Below are 15,308 nucleotides of genomic sequence, written 5' to 3'. Positions count from 1 at the left end.
ATTTACATATATCGTTTACTAAAACTTGAACTCACTCAGCTCGAGCTGACTTTGTGTGTATGTTAGCTTGATTTTCAGGTTAAGTGATTGAGATTATCGCTTGGACATGTTGGAAACTACTCGGACGGTTGAAGGCGTTTCTGGTTGAGAACTTTTAAATAAAAAGAATTTCTATTTTATTTTATTTTATATTTTTTTTTGATTTGGGCACATGTCCCCGGTTTTGGGGTTTTTACTACTTGACATTTTCCGCTGCTGGTTACTCTAAACCGTTTTAATGAAATGAATGTTTTTATTTCATATTTAACTTTGGGCACATTTTCCCGGTTTTTGGGGAATATTAGTACTTATTATTCCCCTGTTAAATTACCCTGACTGGTTTTAATAAACAAATTGCTTTGGTTTCAAATTTTTGAGAATTTTGGATATGATTACCAACTGTAGGATTCCCGGAGCTCGGGGTCTTATAGAAATTTACAACTTGTGGATTGGTTCTATCATCATCTCATTCACGAGGTAAATTATGGTTTTAAGTTCTTTAAGTTGCAGGTGCCAACGAGGAAATATGTGGATGAAATTGATCCACGTACCAGTTGGAGGAATTTGGTGTTGAATGTGAAGCCGCCTCGAACATTGAAGAAAGTCCCTTTAAAGATTTTTCCTCAAAGTCTTAACAAGAGTTTCAATAAGTGGTACTATGAAGACAAGATGGGAAAAGCGGTGATTGTATTGGGTTATGGATTAAAGATTTAATTTATACGGATAATTGACCAGAAGTGGTTGGTCAACCTATCTGAGTCGGATCACGACGTGTTATATCATAATCAGATCAGATGGGCGCACAAAAAAGACAACGAGCAGTCTATCCAACGTGTTGTTCGGGTTTATCATACTTTTGGAATTCATAGCTGTGCTGATCGGAAGACTAGAAGATTCAAGAGTTGAAGATCACAAATCTCAAGACGAGGCGAAGTTTGTTAATACATCGTTTGTTGTCTTGGTTTTTGTTTAACGAATTTAGAAATTAGCTTTAATGTATAGGGGTATTTTGGTCATTTAGTAAAATTGTTCACAACATGGAGGCACACTTTGACATGATAGATAGACAAAAAGCCATTTTTGAGTGTCTACGAGCACCACATGCTCAAGATATTCTTTGCTGCTATCCCTATAGATGGGTTAGGCCAATATATGTCTCCAATGGAGTATCATACTATTATTAAGTATTGTCTCATGATTCCCTTATTTCCAGTTGATGAGATATGCCCTGTTTGTCATAAGGAGTGTTTAGACTCATATAGGGAGCACAAGATACATTGTAAAGATCTCCTGAGGTTCAAGTGTCACACCACCCCAACTTACGATGGAACATGCCAGAGTGCGATTAAATTTGTATCATAACTCAAAGGACACTAAAGTAATTTGAGTGTCAATATCTAATTTATTCCATTCAAATTAAAGTACACAGTTTTCATTTAACAAAACGAAATACATCAAAATTATATCAACACAAAACAAAGCAATTTTTTATTATTTTAATTAAAAATCCTTAAGTCCAAATCTAAATTCTTCAACTTCAAATCATCTTACACGACCACCTACAATATGCCTAAAATATAATTTGTCAACAATACATGTTGAGTAAGCAACCACATTTGTATATATATGGTAGACAAATAAAAATAAACAATACCTTGCAACATGTGAATCACAACAACTAGTATAATAACAAAAATAAAATATGCCATTTCCCTTTGACACACAATGGGTCAAGTTACTCCGATGACGTATAATCATACTAAATGAGAATGAGGATGAGATACCAACTAACCAAAAAAAGTAAACACAAAGTCATATAGCATTTTGCAACTAATCGAGCAATTACGCATTCACTCAAATAATGGAATTGTATTAGAGTATATATAAATAATTTGATAACTAGTTGAGTTTGTACGCATAAAGCCCCCAAAACAAAAATGGAAAAGGGGGATGCTACTCACGTTAATAATAAGCAAGTACAGATGTTAAAAGATAACTTGAACTTTAAGCGAGCTGACACAATCGAATCAACCAAACAATCCAAAATAATAAAATTGGACTAAAATTGATGAGATTGATAATATGACAAAATTTATCGGGAGTTTTATCTAAGTTTGGGGTTTTATACCCACGTTTTAGGAAAATACATATTACTTAATAATTAGCCAATTTTAGTGTTTTAATGTTAAACTAGTTGATTTTAATTCCTACAATCTAACTTTAATAATTTTATTAATCACTTTTATTAATAAATCTGGTTCGGTAAAAATAAGCGAATTGAACTAATCAAAGTGATAAAACGAGTTTAAATGAGTGTTCTGTTCGAGCTTTTTCCGTATACCGATATGAGATCGGATTCTGGCCGACCATGAAATATTATAAATGAGAAAAATATGAAAAATCATATTATTTAAACTAGCAGGTCGTTAAATTTGTGAAAACTACAAATTGACTTAACATGAACTAGAACTAGTTGAATGCAACTGGACAATAAAACACCTCAATCAAATGAAAGTAAATCGGTGAGAGACAAGTAGAAGAAGGGTTGAGCAACAAATGAAGGTAGAGGTAATGAGTTTATATATGCAACCATAATCTTGAAGAATAAGAAATTTGTCATAATTGAAAAGATTATCACAAAATCCCGAAAACAACGAAAGTTAATGAAATTAAAACTTGTTCCATACTTCAAGAAATTGGTGAAATATGTTGGTAATATGTCTAGATACATTACAAGTAGTTTAGGATGGAAGATACACAAAATCGAGTTAATAGATATATGTCTTAAAGAGAAAGCTGAGTAAAAGAAATAACAATAATAACAACAATATTAAACCTTTAAAAGCTCTCTAGTTGCCCCTCATATCGTTTTAAACCACTATATTGTTTTATTTGTAAATGAAGGCTTCTCATGCATTTGACCCGAATTTATGGGTATAGGTTTCAACAAATCAATCCTGATAACCCTTAAACGGGTTAACATCTCATTAAATGAAAAATTAATCTCAAATATGAAAATCCTATAAATTAGGGATAAAATAAAAATTAATATCCGATTTTTTTACAAAATAATATTATTTATAATTAAGAAACAATTTTATAGTAAACAAAATAAGCGTGTCATGGATCTCACCAAACTCAGATAACTTTTAAACCTGGTTATAATATCTCATTTATTTGTAAAACTCTTTTATCACCAAATCTTAAATATACTATTAGCTTCTTTAAAATAAATAAAATTAAAACCCAAAAAATATATAAATATTATAAATGAATAATGTAAAACAACTTTCATAATACGGGGGATAAAAGCTAGTAATAATAATAAAAATAATAAGTAAAACTTTTGTCACCACTTTTATTTATTTATTATTCTTTTTTATACAATAATATATATGTAAGTAGATTTTAACTTTATTAAATTGTAGAGAACACCATATAGTAACGTGAATGAAATAAATTGATTATTTTTTCATGATAATTCATAAATTTTAAACGGTTTGGGTTTTCTGGTTCGAAAATTGACAAATGTTACATCAAGTACCGACACGATCTGGTTAAGGATGTGCTTTTTGATATATTTAGGCGAGTCGGAATTCTTGTGAATTTCTTGATTAACCTGTTAGATGGAAAATCATTTGTTGGACTAGCTGACATTATGGTGTTTGGATGGATAGGAGGAAAACATGTGTGTGTGGATCTAATAGGTGTTTCCCCTGTGGTGGGTATAGGGAATACTGGTTTTGCAGTCGGTCAAGCTGCTTTAAAAGCTGCTTCATGCAAGGTGACTAAATATGAGAAGACGTGTCTTGACAACCAACATGTATTTTCACCTTTTGCTTTTGACACTTTTGATTTCCTCACGTTTGAAGCTGCAGATTTACTTAGCCAAGTTCAACTGGTCATGCATAGTAATGTTATGACTCCAATATCAGCCAATATAGTTGTTAAAAGATTAAGGTTTGCAATTCAAAATGGAGGTAACGGGACAACTTGTACCTTCTGTTTCGATGTAATCACTACTTTTTTAGTTTTATAATATTATAATCTACACCAAGATAAATTAAGCGTGACGACATAAACACAAAAACGGTACTTATTAAAAAAAACAAAAACAAAAACGCCTAATAACTCGTGTAATTTATCATTTTTAAATAATTTGTTCAAAGGAGTATACATCATTTTTGGTCCTCACGGATCATATCACATTTCTATTCCTCACAATAATCTACTAGTTTGTGGTAGCTATTGAATTCCTAGCCTGCATTCAAACTTCCAAAATTTAAAATTCGGTTATGTACTTTAAAAGATTTAGCTAAAATTAAGAACTTATTAAATCAGTTAAAATGTTGCGTAAACTGTAATCATAATTTATCATATTGAACTTTTACCTTATATACCCGTGTTGTACGCGTTGCCACGTGTCCACATATGTCTAGGAGGAAATAAAAAACCATTACGAAACAATATGCTTATATTTATTGTAGTTTAGATATTTATGGTAGTTTCTCTTCAAATACAGTAAAACTATAAAAGAAAGTGTGACAAGCTAAAATCAAACATAAACTATTGAGCAATCCCATAAACTAACGAAATTGCTCGCATTATTGTTTTAAGTTATGGCAAGACCAAGAAAAAAAAATCAACCGGTGATATAGGACACATGAGTTTATGTTTCCCTTCAAAAAGAAAGAAATCAGAGACATCAATGTATAAAAGAAACATAAGAGTATCTTAAAACTGATGTCTATATTCAAAGTAATATTAATGCACAAAAGAAACATAAGAGTATCATAATGTTGGTGTCTATGTTCATAATGTGATCAGTTTCGCTTGGCATTTACGAACAATATTTTTCAGTCAGACATGTTTTGACTCATACCAAATAGATGGTTTTTTAAAACTACCCATTTTGACCTAAACTGAATTTATGTATAACCTATACTGACGCGTCCACACACAGACGGACTTGAGCCAAACGAATCTTATTTTAAAATGACTCATCTTGATACAAACTTATTTTACGCAAAACCCATATTGGCCCGTATATACTCAACCCAAACTAAAGTTTTTTAAACGACCTATTTGACCCGTATACAATTTACTAAAAAATCCCATTAACCCAAATTTGTTTTAAACTAGAAGATAGCAATCAACAATAAAAGAAATGCCTCTCAGTAAATGAGATTCGTATTAACAAACTCATTAATAAGTCATAAACATCATCGGGTGTAGATCTTTGTAAGTTTGAGATTCGTTTTTAGGTTTTTACTCGATTTTGATCAGAGTCGGGCACTATAATTTCTAACCAAAACGAATGAAAATCCAAGTTGCAATGCCCAGGGGAAATCTAGTTTAAAGACTATTTAAAAGTTAGTTTACTTATATAAATCACTCTTTAATTACCATAATGCATGTGTGGGTGTGTATGAGTCTTTCAATTTATCAGTGGTGGAGCCAGGAATTGTTTTCTATAGGTTCGGTGTTTTCTGGTCCTTGATTTATTTAGGGTTGTACTCAAGATTTCAAGTGCCGCAAAAAGTACTAAAAATGTGCCCTTATATAATTTCTGTTTTTTCATAGACGACAAAAGTTGTGAAAACAATACACAAACACAAAGTTATTGTAGCAATAAAGAAAATAAAGTTAAACAATAAAGAAAACAAAGTTAATGAATAGTTAACAGTTTTCTATAGTCGAATATTAACCGAACCGATTACTTTAACAATAACAATAAAAAAATTAAAATCATTGTATGGAAGTAATCAAGATTATTGATTAACTAATAAAAACGATAAAGCTACATCGTAAGATACTAAAATAGATATATCATGAGACAATTTATAGAGAATACGAGATGTTATAAAATTGTTTTAAACTATTGAATTAAATGGTGTGCGCGCAATACAGCCACTTCTCGCTTCAGTTGTTGTTATTAATTAAGCTTGGTTTTGGTTTTTGACATAAGGTCTTTATTTATACTCTAGGGTCTTCTTCTAATCCTTCTTTATCTTTATTATTTAGAACTAGAGTTAGCCTGCCGACGTGAAGACTAAAAACACAACTATGATAATATCTTCAGTATTCTCTTTGTTTCATTTTAAAATGATAATGGGTTCGATTGCCGAAAAAGAATGATTTCGTTTGTTAATACGATACTATACATTCTATATAAAACCGAAAATAGACCGGGTTCAGACGAACCCGGTCCCGTAAAAGTAGCTCCGCCCATGCAATGTACGCGTATGCATGCATCCTTAAACCGTTCACATTCATAACATAATCAACACAACCGTTTAATAAAAATCTAATTTTTCACACTTCAACCAACACAATCAAACTAAACTCAACTTTTTACTCCCATTAGCAGCTAATCCAAACTAACTTTTATAAATAATTATAACTTATAGTTATTTATGTATTCTATTAAATATATAAAATATAGTTTACCTTAATATTCCAAACGATCATTACATGAACTTTATCTTTATAAAAAACACTAAATTCTGGAGTTTTATTGTAAAGAACGGTTTTATAGTATCTCTAATCCATCATTACATATTTTGTAAATACTTGTAGTCATTGCATATCAATGTGTAACGCTCGTCTCTCACAGTTGTGATGATCACACTCTTAGCTGTCTATATAACGTAATTAAGAAAAATAGATGAAAATGAATATTAATTTTACGTTCATAGATCATGTGAATGATTTTTTTTTTCTTTTTTTTGCAATTAACGCAATATTTAATAATATAAATATTCTTTTTACAAAATAGTAATAATCATCGCCTAACAATCATGTTTTTATATATTTTATGGTAATACTTGTTATCGGTTGCAAAACTTGAATCAAAACGCACGAGGGGGAGGGGGTGCAGGTGGTTTGGGGGGGGGGGGGGGGGTTGAATCAAACCATATATGGGAAAAATTTATGTTCATGGCCGATTTAAGTATGTAAACACAAATTTTATGTTCGTGGCCGGTTTGAGTAACTATGAATGGGAAAGTAACAAAACTAACTAGCTTAGAATATATATATTGTTTTATATAATTGTTATTATGACGGATTAACTCACATCTTTCAAACACTATTCTTAAATCATAAGCTCTCTATCTCATAATTAGACACATCTTGATACCATTAAGCTATACGTATTTTAGTAATGATTATTACTTAAAAAAGGCTGAAAACGGCCATGGCTTAAGGCATTTTGTGATGTACTTAATCAAAAGGAATCTATTGATATATTCATATTTCTCATCCATAGTCCATTTCACAAACTTAAAGTTAACAAAATACGAGATAGAGTGCCGGGTAATTGCTATATGTAAAAAGCCAATATTTTGTACTCAGCATCTTCTTTAACGCGCCTTTATTTCCTAGTTCCTTAATCTCCTCCCCCTCCCCCCCTCCCTCTCTCTCTCTCTCTCTCCATTTCATATATATGTATAGAATCAAACATGCTTGAAGGGGTCGGCGAAGAAAGGTTTTTTTGGGACACTTATCCTTGGGTTATGCCAGGCAATTCTAGTGGCCGTTCAAGTGGTGGTGACCATGAAATGGTTGCAACAATCGTAGGTGGTGGTAATAAAGAAAATGGTGATACCTTAGAGGTAAAAAAGGAGATCAAAACCGAGGATGACACCGAGGCGAGTCCTCATAGTAATAAGGCGAAAAGAGAGCTTGAGCCAAGTGACCATGACTTGCATATATTGATAGAGAGAGAAAGGAGAAAGAAAATGAGAAATTTGTTCCATCAGCTTCATGCCTTATTGCCTCAACTCCCTCATAAGGTATCAATATCAATTTTAATTTTCTTCTTTCATTATATGTTCTGTAATTATCATATTTGAAATCTTTAACATATGGGTTCTATATGTAGTCTGTCATAAATCAAATATATATATATATTTTTCTTTTTTACTATATCTTGATAAGAAATTAAACCACAAAACAGTTTTGAATCTCTATATGGTCATAAAGTACAATCAAAATTTCAAAGTTGATGTGGATATATAAGGAAAAAGATATATAAGTTCATCAATTTTATCTGATATTGATGGCAAGTGTTATACCCTCATATCCAGACAAGTTATAGAAATGACGATGAATACCCTTCCCACATTTATAAAATAATCATTAAACTTATCTACTGTTTTTCTTTCTTCTTTTTTTTTTTTTTTTATAAAAGTGTATTTACCGGATTATTCAGTTCTTCTCAAAACTGCAAATCCGTTATTGAAATCTCGGAAAGTTGTTTCAGAAAGATGACATGTGTCAGAATAATGTAAATTCGAGATTTAAGACCCCTGACTCTACTAAAGTGACTTTTTGTGTTTTTATATGTTTATGCTTGAATTTTATTTTATTTTTCCATAGGAGAGATAATGCATAGTGCATGCTATTTGTTAACTGCATTTTGAATTGTAAATTTGTAGCTATTAATTAAACAACTTATGAGAAATATATATTGGCTATAATATAATTATAAAAATACAAATTTTCATTTATACATTTTTATAATTTGCTTTCATATCAACGGCATCAAATATATATTTTTTTAATTTAAAAAAGTAGCATGCTACATGAATTTAATAAATAATTTTAACAAATCATTAAACACCTTAGCCCAGATGGCCAGGCAAAGGATGGGAAGACACGGGGAGACCCGGGTTCTATCCCTGATGCCGACTGGATTTTCCCTGATGCATAAACCTATCGTGCCTTCGGGCGGGTGAGCGGGGGTTTTACCGGGAATGCCAAATGATCCTTAGGTTCCAGCGTGGGTCCCGATAATGTTAACATAGTCTGGACCGAGGGTGATGAGGCCGCGAATGCGGTCGCGTTACACTTAACTGAGAAAGTCGCCGTTCAAAAAAAAATATATATGTTTCAGCATTAAAACATTTTTAGAAAAAAAAAGGCTGCATTTAGGTGTTTGTTTTTAAGACAAAAACTGTCTGTAATCTCATTTAATCTGATTTCATGTTCGCAACTAAAGATGCGGTCTGAAGGTCTGCAATCTGAAAATATAATACCCGTTCGTTTTATAAACTGGATATCGTCTGCATAAGCTGAAAATTAGTTACCTATCATACATATCACAGTAGATGGAAGTTATTTAACGTCTGTATACTGCTAATATAATTGGTGGTGGTGTACGAACTGTGTAAGTGGGTGGTGGTGGACGATTGGCGGCAGATGATTGTGGTAGGCGGTGAACAGTGGTGGTGGACGGTGGGTGGTGGTGGAAGATTGGTGGCAGACGATTGTGGTAGGCGGTGAACAGTGGTGGTGGACGGTGGGTGGTGGTGATGGACGGTTGTGGTGGGCGGTGGTGGTGGTAGTGAACGGTGGTGGTGGCCGAAGGTAGGTGGGTGGTGGACGGTGGTGGTGGCGGATGGTGGGTGGTGGTAGTGGCGGACGGTGGGTGTTGGTGGTGGACCGTGGTTGGGGGTGGTGGCGCACGTGGGTGGTGGTGGTGGTGGTGGTGTTGGACATTGGGTGATGATAGGATTTTAAGAAAGAAGTATGAAAAAGTTGAACAATAATTTATTTTTTAAAAACATAAAAGCATTTTTCAAATCTTTTTATTAAGAAAAAAAAACAAACACTATTAGAAGTTTATATCTGCACGCCACATACGTAAACCCCTTGCAGACTTTTTAAAGACAAAGAACATCTTAATTTCACACGCAAATGATCTTTTAATTGATCAAGTAACCAAATACTGTCAAGATTGATTCAAAACAGAAATATATCTGCATTTAAAAGTATATATATTCTTTTTGTGATTTTCTTGCCAAGATGCCTAAATGATTAATTATGAAAAAGCAATAGAAAATTAAGATTAAAAAGCTTTTGCTTGTCCTCTCAACTTAAGTCGGTGCCTATAATATTAAAGTTATAAAAAGTATTCGGGGTGCTCTATATTTGTTGGAAGTTTTTTTTTATTACCATGTCAAGTATGATTATGTTTTTACCGTTAAAAGAAATCCTGATGTTATTGGTATAAATACAAATCACTAAAAACTCAACATGAAACTCAAAAAAATATAAGTTACAGTACATATGTTTAGATAAATGAGCTAAACGGATAGTTTTCCGATTAATTATACGTTCTTAAACGTGAGTAAAGTGGACCATTTTTACACGAATTAATACATAAGTCATATTCATGTTGTACAGTCCAGCGCGTTAACCCTCCAATAAGGCGCAATTAACTCCTCTAATAGAAAGTATTGTTTAATTTAAAGTAATTAAATAAATACTTTTTTTCTTCTCATTCATGTATTTTGTATTTAAAAACAAAACGAGCTTTTTTTCTTTTAAACGACTAACTAAAAATGTATATATTATAAACGGAAGGCAAAGCCAAACAAAATATGTACAGCCACTAAATTACACGAAAAATTGATGCACACCACGTGATTACAAGTGAAAACCCTGCCGGTCCTCCCGTGATAAACTACCCTACCCGATCGATTCTTGATCCACAAAAATCCATGATGACCTCCAATTTCTAAGAGTCACAATAAGCTAAACAAAGCGTTAAAAAATATTAACTCAAACCACTTTCTCATTTAAGTTTCAGTATTTACTTCACAAATTTAATTTGTTGGATAACTGGGGATAGGTTCACAATTTTTCTGTACATAACAATAAGCAATTCATGAATTGTAATTTCTAAGGGATTTTTAAAGCAACTTATTATGACTCCATAAATAATATGACTTTGTTTCACACTCAATTTATATTACTCTCTTATTTCAGGTGGACAAAGCCACAGTAGTTGATGAGGCTATAAACTACATCAAAACCCAGGAACAAACCCTTCAAAAGCTTGAAACAAAGAAGCTAGAAATGCCATATGGCCAATCCACCAAAATCACTGGGGAGTCGTTTTTAGCCGATCAAGGTTCCTCATCCGGTAACATTGGGAAAGTGTCTGCTTCTGGCTCAACCTCATTATCCTTCCCATTAAATTCACCAAAAGTTTTTCAAACATGGATTTCTTCAAATGTCACATTAAACGTGTGTGGCAAAGATGCGCAAATTGCCATTTGCTCAGTCCGTAAACCTGGGCTACTTACCGCAATTTGCTTCGTGTTGGAGAAGTACAAGCTAGAGATTGTTTCAGCTGAGATCTCTTCTGATGAATATAAGAGCTTGTTTATGATTCATGCCCAAGTAAGCAATGCTTAACTTCTCTCTCCTTTTATTTATTTATTTATTTATTTATTTTCAAATTAATCTCAATGTTTATAGTTGACAGGGTTGTGTTACTTGGAACTTGCAAAGTGGTGTGTATGTTTAATACGTCTATCATATATACATATAACTAATTTTGTTTCCTTTTTTCGAGACATTAATTAGGCAAAGGCTTGTGACAAATTTATGGAGACTTTTCATTATGATGAGATATACAAGCAGGCTGCATCAGAGATAACCCACTGGGTTAACTCTTAATCAGCATAATTCTTGAAAAGGTTCTTTGGTGGTCTTCGAAAGTGCACCCTCGCTGAAAAGATATGATTTTGCGGATCACCATACATGTTGATGAGATGAACTTGTTCCCGTTACATTTTCATGGTGTTGGTTTTTCTTTTCTTGAAATGAGACCTTGAGTTATTGACTTATTGTGTTTTCAATAATGAATTTCTGTTTCCGTTTACTTTGCAAATAAATCTTTAAGTACTTATTTTACTCACATGCTTTTCAATCATATTACCAAATACAAATTCGTCGTAGCATTACGCATTTCTGCCTTGGCTTGCAGGCAAAGCGACTCCGGTTACCTAACACTTTGTTTTGAACGACCACTCACATACACTCAACATCTACATCCTAGGTGAGATTTGAACCCCGAACCTCTTTTTAATCTCCGTAGGAAGTAAGTTTTTTTTTCCGCCACTACCTATCGTACTTTTTCTTAAAAGCTGCATATGGGGGATATTTGGCATAAATTAACTCACTAACGCGTTACATGTTCCCCTGGTCTAAGTCTTTAACATAATATGTTGAATCACGTGTTTATTATGTATGGGCTGTAGGCCACAAACAACTGCGTCTAATTATATATTATAATGTTCACGTGGAATAAAGTAATCAACTTTTAGGACGATCACGGCCCTTTAAAGTCTTAAACTTTTCTCTCATATGCTCCTATACTTACCTTCCCACTCCCGCTGTACCAAAACCTCTCCCTCATTTGCCGTTTTACACAAACATCGCTCATGGTATTAGGTTTACGCCACTGATTTTTTTCACTCTAACTCATCGAACGTTCTTCATAAAATCACATACCATCACCGATTATTTGAATAAACCATCACCAATTGGTTCAAAGGCTTCTTAATCTCCACATCATCTATTTTGATCTTCTTCTTATCGCATTTGGTGAAACGTATGTCAGTCGAGCACGCGTAATAGGTGCTTTTTGTGTAAACTTTATTCACGTGATTGTCGTAGAAATTAAGAAGTTTTGGTGTGTTTCATTGATTAATCTCGCTGATATTGTTGGTGTTGATATGTATCACATGGAGAAACAATCGCATATTATTTTAGCAAATGATTCGTTGCTAATGTTCATTAATGGTGAAATAATATTGGATTGGTAGTTTAATAACGTCTATGATGAAAACAAAACCATATATAAAAGATATTAGTTTGTGATATTTTCCTTATTTATTATTTTGTGTTTCTATTTATACCCTTTGGGTATTGATGATATATTATAAAAACTAGCTTTGGAACCCGTGTAATGCACGGTGCCACACCCCAATCTAAGGCGAAAATACCGGGGCGTGATCCGATTGCTCACAGCTCGAAGATACCATCATAGTAAAATGTGACAATATCTATTAAGTTAATTATTTCCAAAATACAGTGCACAAATATTCAATATACAAACCAATAATATAACACATGTAATCCAATCAAGATTTGAATAATATTTGTCTCCATTAAAATTCTAAGGTCTTTCTAAGTGTCCATACTTCAACTTCAATTAATTAGCAACTTACATATGCGTAGAAAACAGAGTTTGTAAACAATACATGTTGAGTGAGTTTATCACAAGTTTTGCAATAAAATAATGTTAATATAATAAATAAGAGAAATAAGCAAAACGTAATAAATGCAGTAATGAAATCAAACCATGAGAAAATAAGCTGTCGATTAAACCATTGCCAAGCGAATCGGGCGCCGGTAAATCAACCATGAGCAAATAATACAACCGTTTCCAAGTGAATCGGGCGCGGGTAAATAATATGAGAATCTTACACAAGGGGATATGTTGGACCTCTCCGAATGCAAATGCGCATATAAACAAGTAAGCACATAACAAGTATATTTGATTAATCACACACAATTACATATTTGCTATTTTTGATATATATATATATATAGGGGTGGGATCCAATGAAAACTCCTCTTAAAGAGAAAACTTAAAAACTCCTAAAAACTATTTTCAACTTTTTAAAAATTTTTTTTTGAAGTTTCTGTTTTTTCCATTATTCTTATATTTTGTTATTGGTTAAAAAAAAAAAAACACCTTGTCGGTAACCTCGTCGGTGTAGTGCACATGTGTAATGGTGTGCATTGCATGTATGCAAAAGTGTTTGTATTGCATAGTATACAACACTATTGCACATATTTGATACATGCTATTGTATATATGCAATATAAGACTAATACACACATCGATTACACATTAGTACGTATGTGTAATACAACATTAACGCACATGTGCACTACATCGACGTTTATTTTATTATTTTTTCCATATAATACAACACTACTACACATATACAATACATATATATTGAATATATACAACTAAACACTATTGAACTTAAAAATACATAGTAATACATATGTGTAATACAACGGTTTCGCATAGTAATACGTACGTGCATTACAACGGGTTTTTTTTAATTTTTTTTTAATTTTTTTATTTTTTTCGAGTGAAGGGAACCAAAATATAAGAATAATGGCAAAAACGGAAATTTGAAAATATTTTTTATATTTAATTAAAAATAATTTTTTAGGAGTTTTTAAGTTTTCTCCCTAACGTTTTGGGGACATATGCGTGTGTATATATATATATATATATATATATATATATATATATATATATATATATATATACGCATATGTACCCAAAACGTTGTAAAATCTGAGTAAAATGGGGGAATGATAAAACACACCTTAGATTAAAGGCAAGTGATTATAACTAAGGATAAACGAGTTAACGAATAAGCGTGTCGTCCACTAGACGCCAAACGATATAAACGATTAGAACCTGAAACTTTGAGATATGATATTATAAGTAAAAACGAACACGTTTCCGCTGGAATCAATCCAAACGGACGTTTAGAACTCAAGTTATGTTATATTTAAGATTTAAGCGAGCTGGTACTGACTAGAATCCGAACAGCGAGTCAGAAGTCGGGTTTTGGTCAGTAGCCTTAAAATTTTGTTACAAGAATAAAAGTCTTCTGGACTGAACGTTGAATCTGACCAGAAGTATGAGAAAACGTAAAGTTAAACTTGTAGACTATTTTGCCCTTTAACAAGTTTTATGCGAATTGACCAGTCAACACCCTTCTACAACTAAAATTGATTGAAGGTTATTGACTATAGAATATGTATGAACGATTTCTTATTTTACAACTTACCCACAAAGTGAAAGGATCAATCAAGAAGACGAGTCAAAGGTCGGTGCATAAGCAAAGTCAACCGATTAAGCATGTATCTTCAACAATAATGCAAAAACTGAAGGATTTGATGATGCTGTATATTAGGGTTAGTATATTATTAGGGTATGAGGACGTTTGTGGCAGAAGCATATGATGTTTTTTATATAATAAACACAAAAACGAACCGTATTTAGTATATTTACTCGTTTAGGAAACCGAATCGAGTTTTAATGATCAAATCAACCTAATATGCAGAAATAATTCAATCTTGTGGAAGGGGTAATGTATGTGGACAACTATGTAGGCTATGAGTTTTCTTGGAGCTTAAAACACTTGATTTGGATAAAAAATAAATGATTTCGAGCCAAAAACGAACTAGGAAAGAAAATCGGCTACACGATCTGTGCAGGTCCACCACCACGCCGCACGATGGGGAGGGTGGAGCCGGCTACGCGGCACTCCGGCCACCTAGGGGTGGAGTTTCAATTTTTTACAAGTTTAGTCCCTATAGTTTGGTGTTTGAACTTTAAATGAATCTTTTGATGAAATAATTAGGAATTAAAC

General features: G+C 32.7%; 1 protein-coding gene across 1 annotated transcript; it reads left to right on the top strand.

Moving 5' to 3' along the window:
• The first annotated feature begins 7,502 nt into the window (after nt 1–7,502).
• On the top strand, nt 7,503–11,542 carry LOC143569251 (transcription factor bHLH95-like). Its single transcript, XM_077055213.1, has 3 exons — nt 7,503–7,835; nt 10,816–11,232; nt 11,419–11,542. Exons 1-3 carry the CDS (start codon nt 7,503–7,505, stop codon nt 11,509–11,511), a joined length of 843 nt encoding a protein of 280 aa, XP_076911328.1. The 3' UTR covers nt 11,512–11,542.
• Nucleotides 11,543–15,308: the final 3,766 nt, after the last annotated feature.

The sequence above is a fragment of the Bidens hawaiensis genome, unplaced genomic scaffold (assembly GCF_021521415.1).
Source record: "Bidens hawaiensis isolate Kalapana, Puna unplaced genomic scaffold, B.hawaiensis_p1.1 tig00024430_1, whole genome shotgun sequence".
Classification (NCBI taxonomy): Eukaryota; Viridiplantae; Streptophyta; class Magnoliopsida; order Asterales; family Asteraceae; genus Bidens; species Bidens hawaiensis.
The sequence above is the reverse complement of the archived record's forward strand: the minus strand, read 5'-3'. Positions and strand labels throughout refer to the sequence as shown.

Coding starts and splice junctions, on each gene's coding strand:
- LOC143569251 (XM_077055213.1), top strand. CDS start 7,503: ATGCTTGAAGGGGTCGGCGAAGAAAGGTTTTTTTGGGACACTTATCCT. Junction 7,836..10,815: donor TGCCTCAACTCCCTCATAAG/GTATCAATATCA, acceptor CTCTTATTTCAG/GTGGACAAAGCCACAGTAGT. Junction 11,233..11,418: donor TGTTTATGATTCATGCCCAA/GTAAGCAATGCT, acceptor GACATTAATTAG/GCAAAGGCTTGTGACAAATT.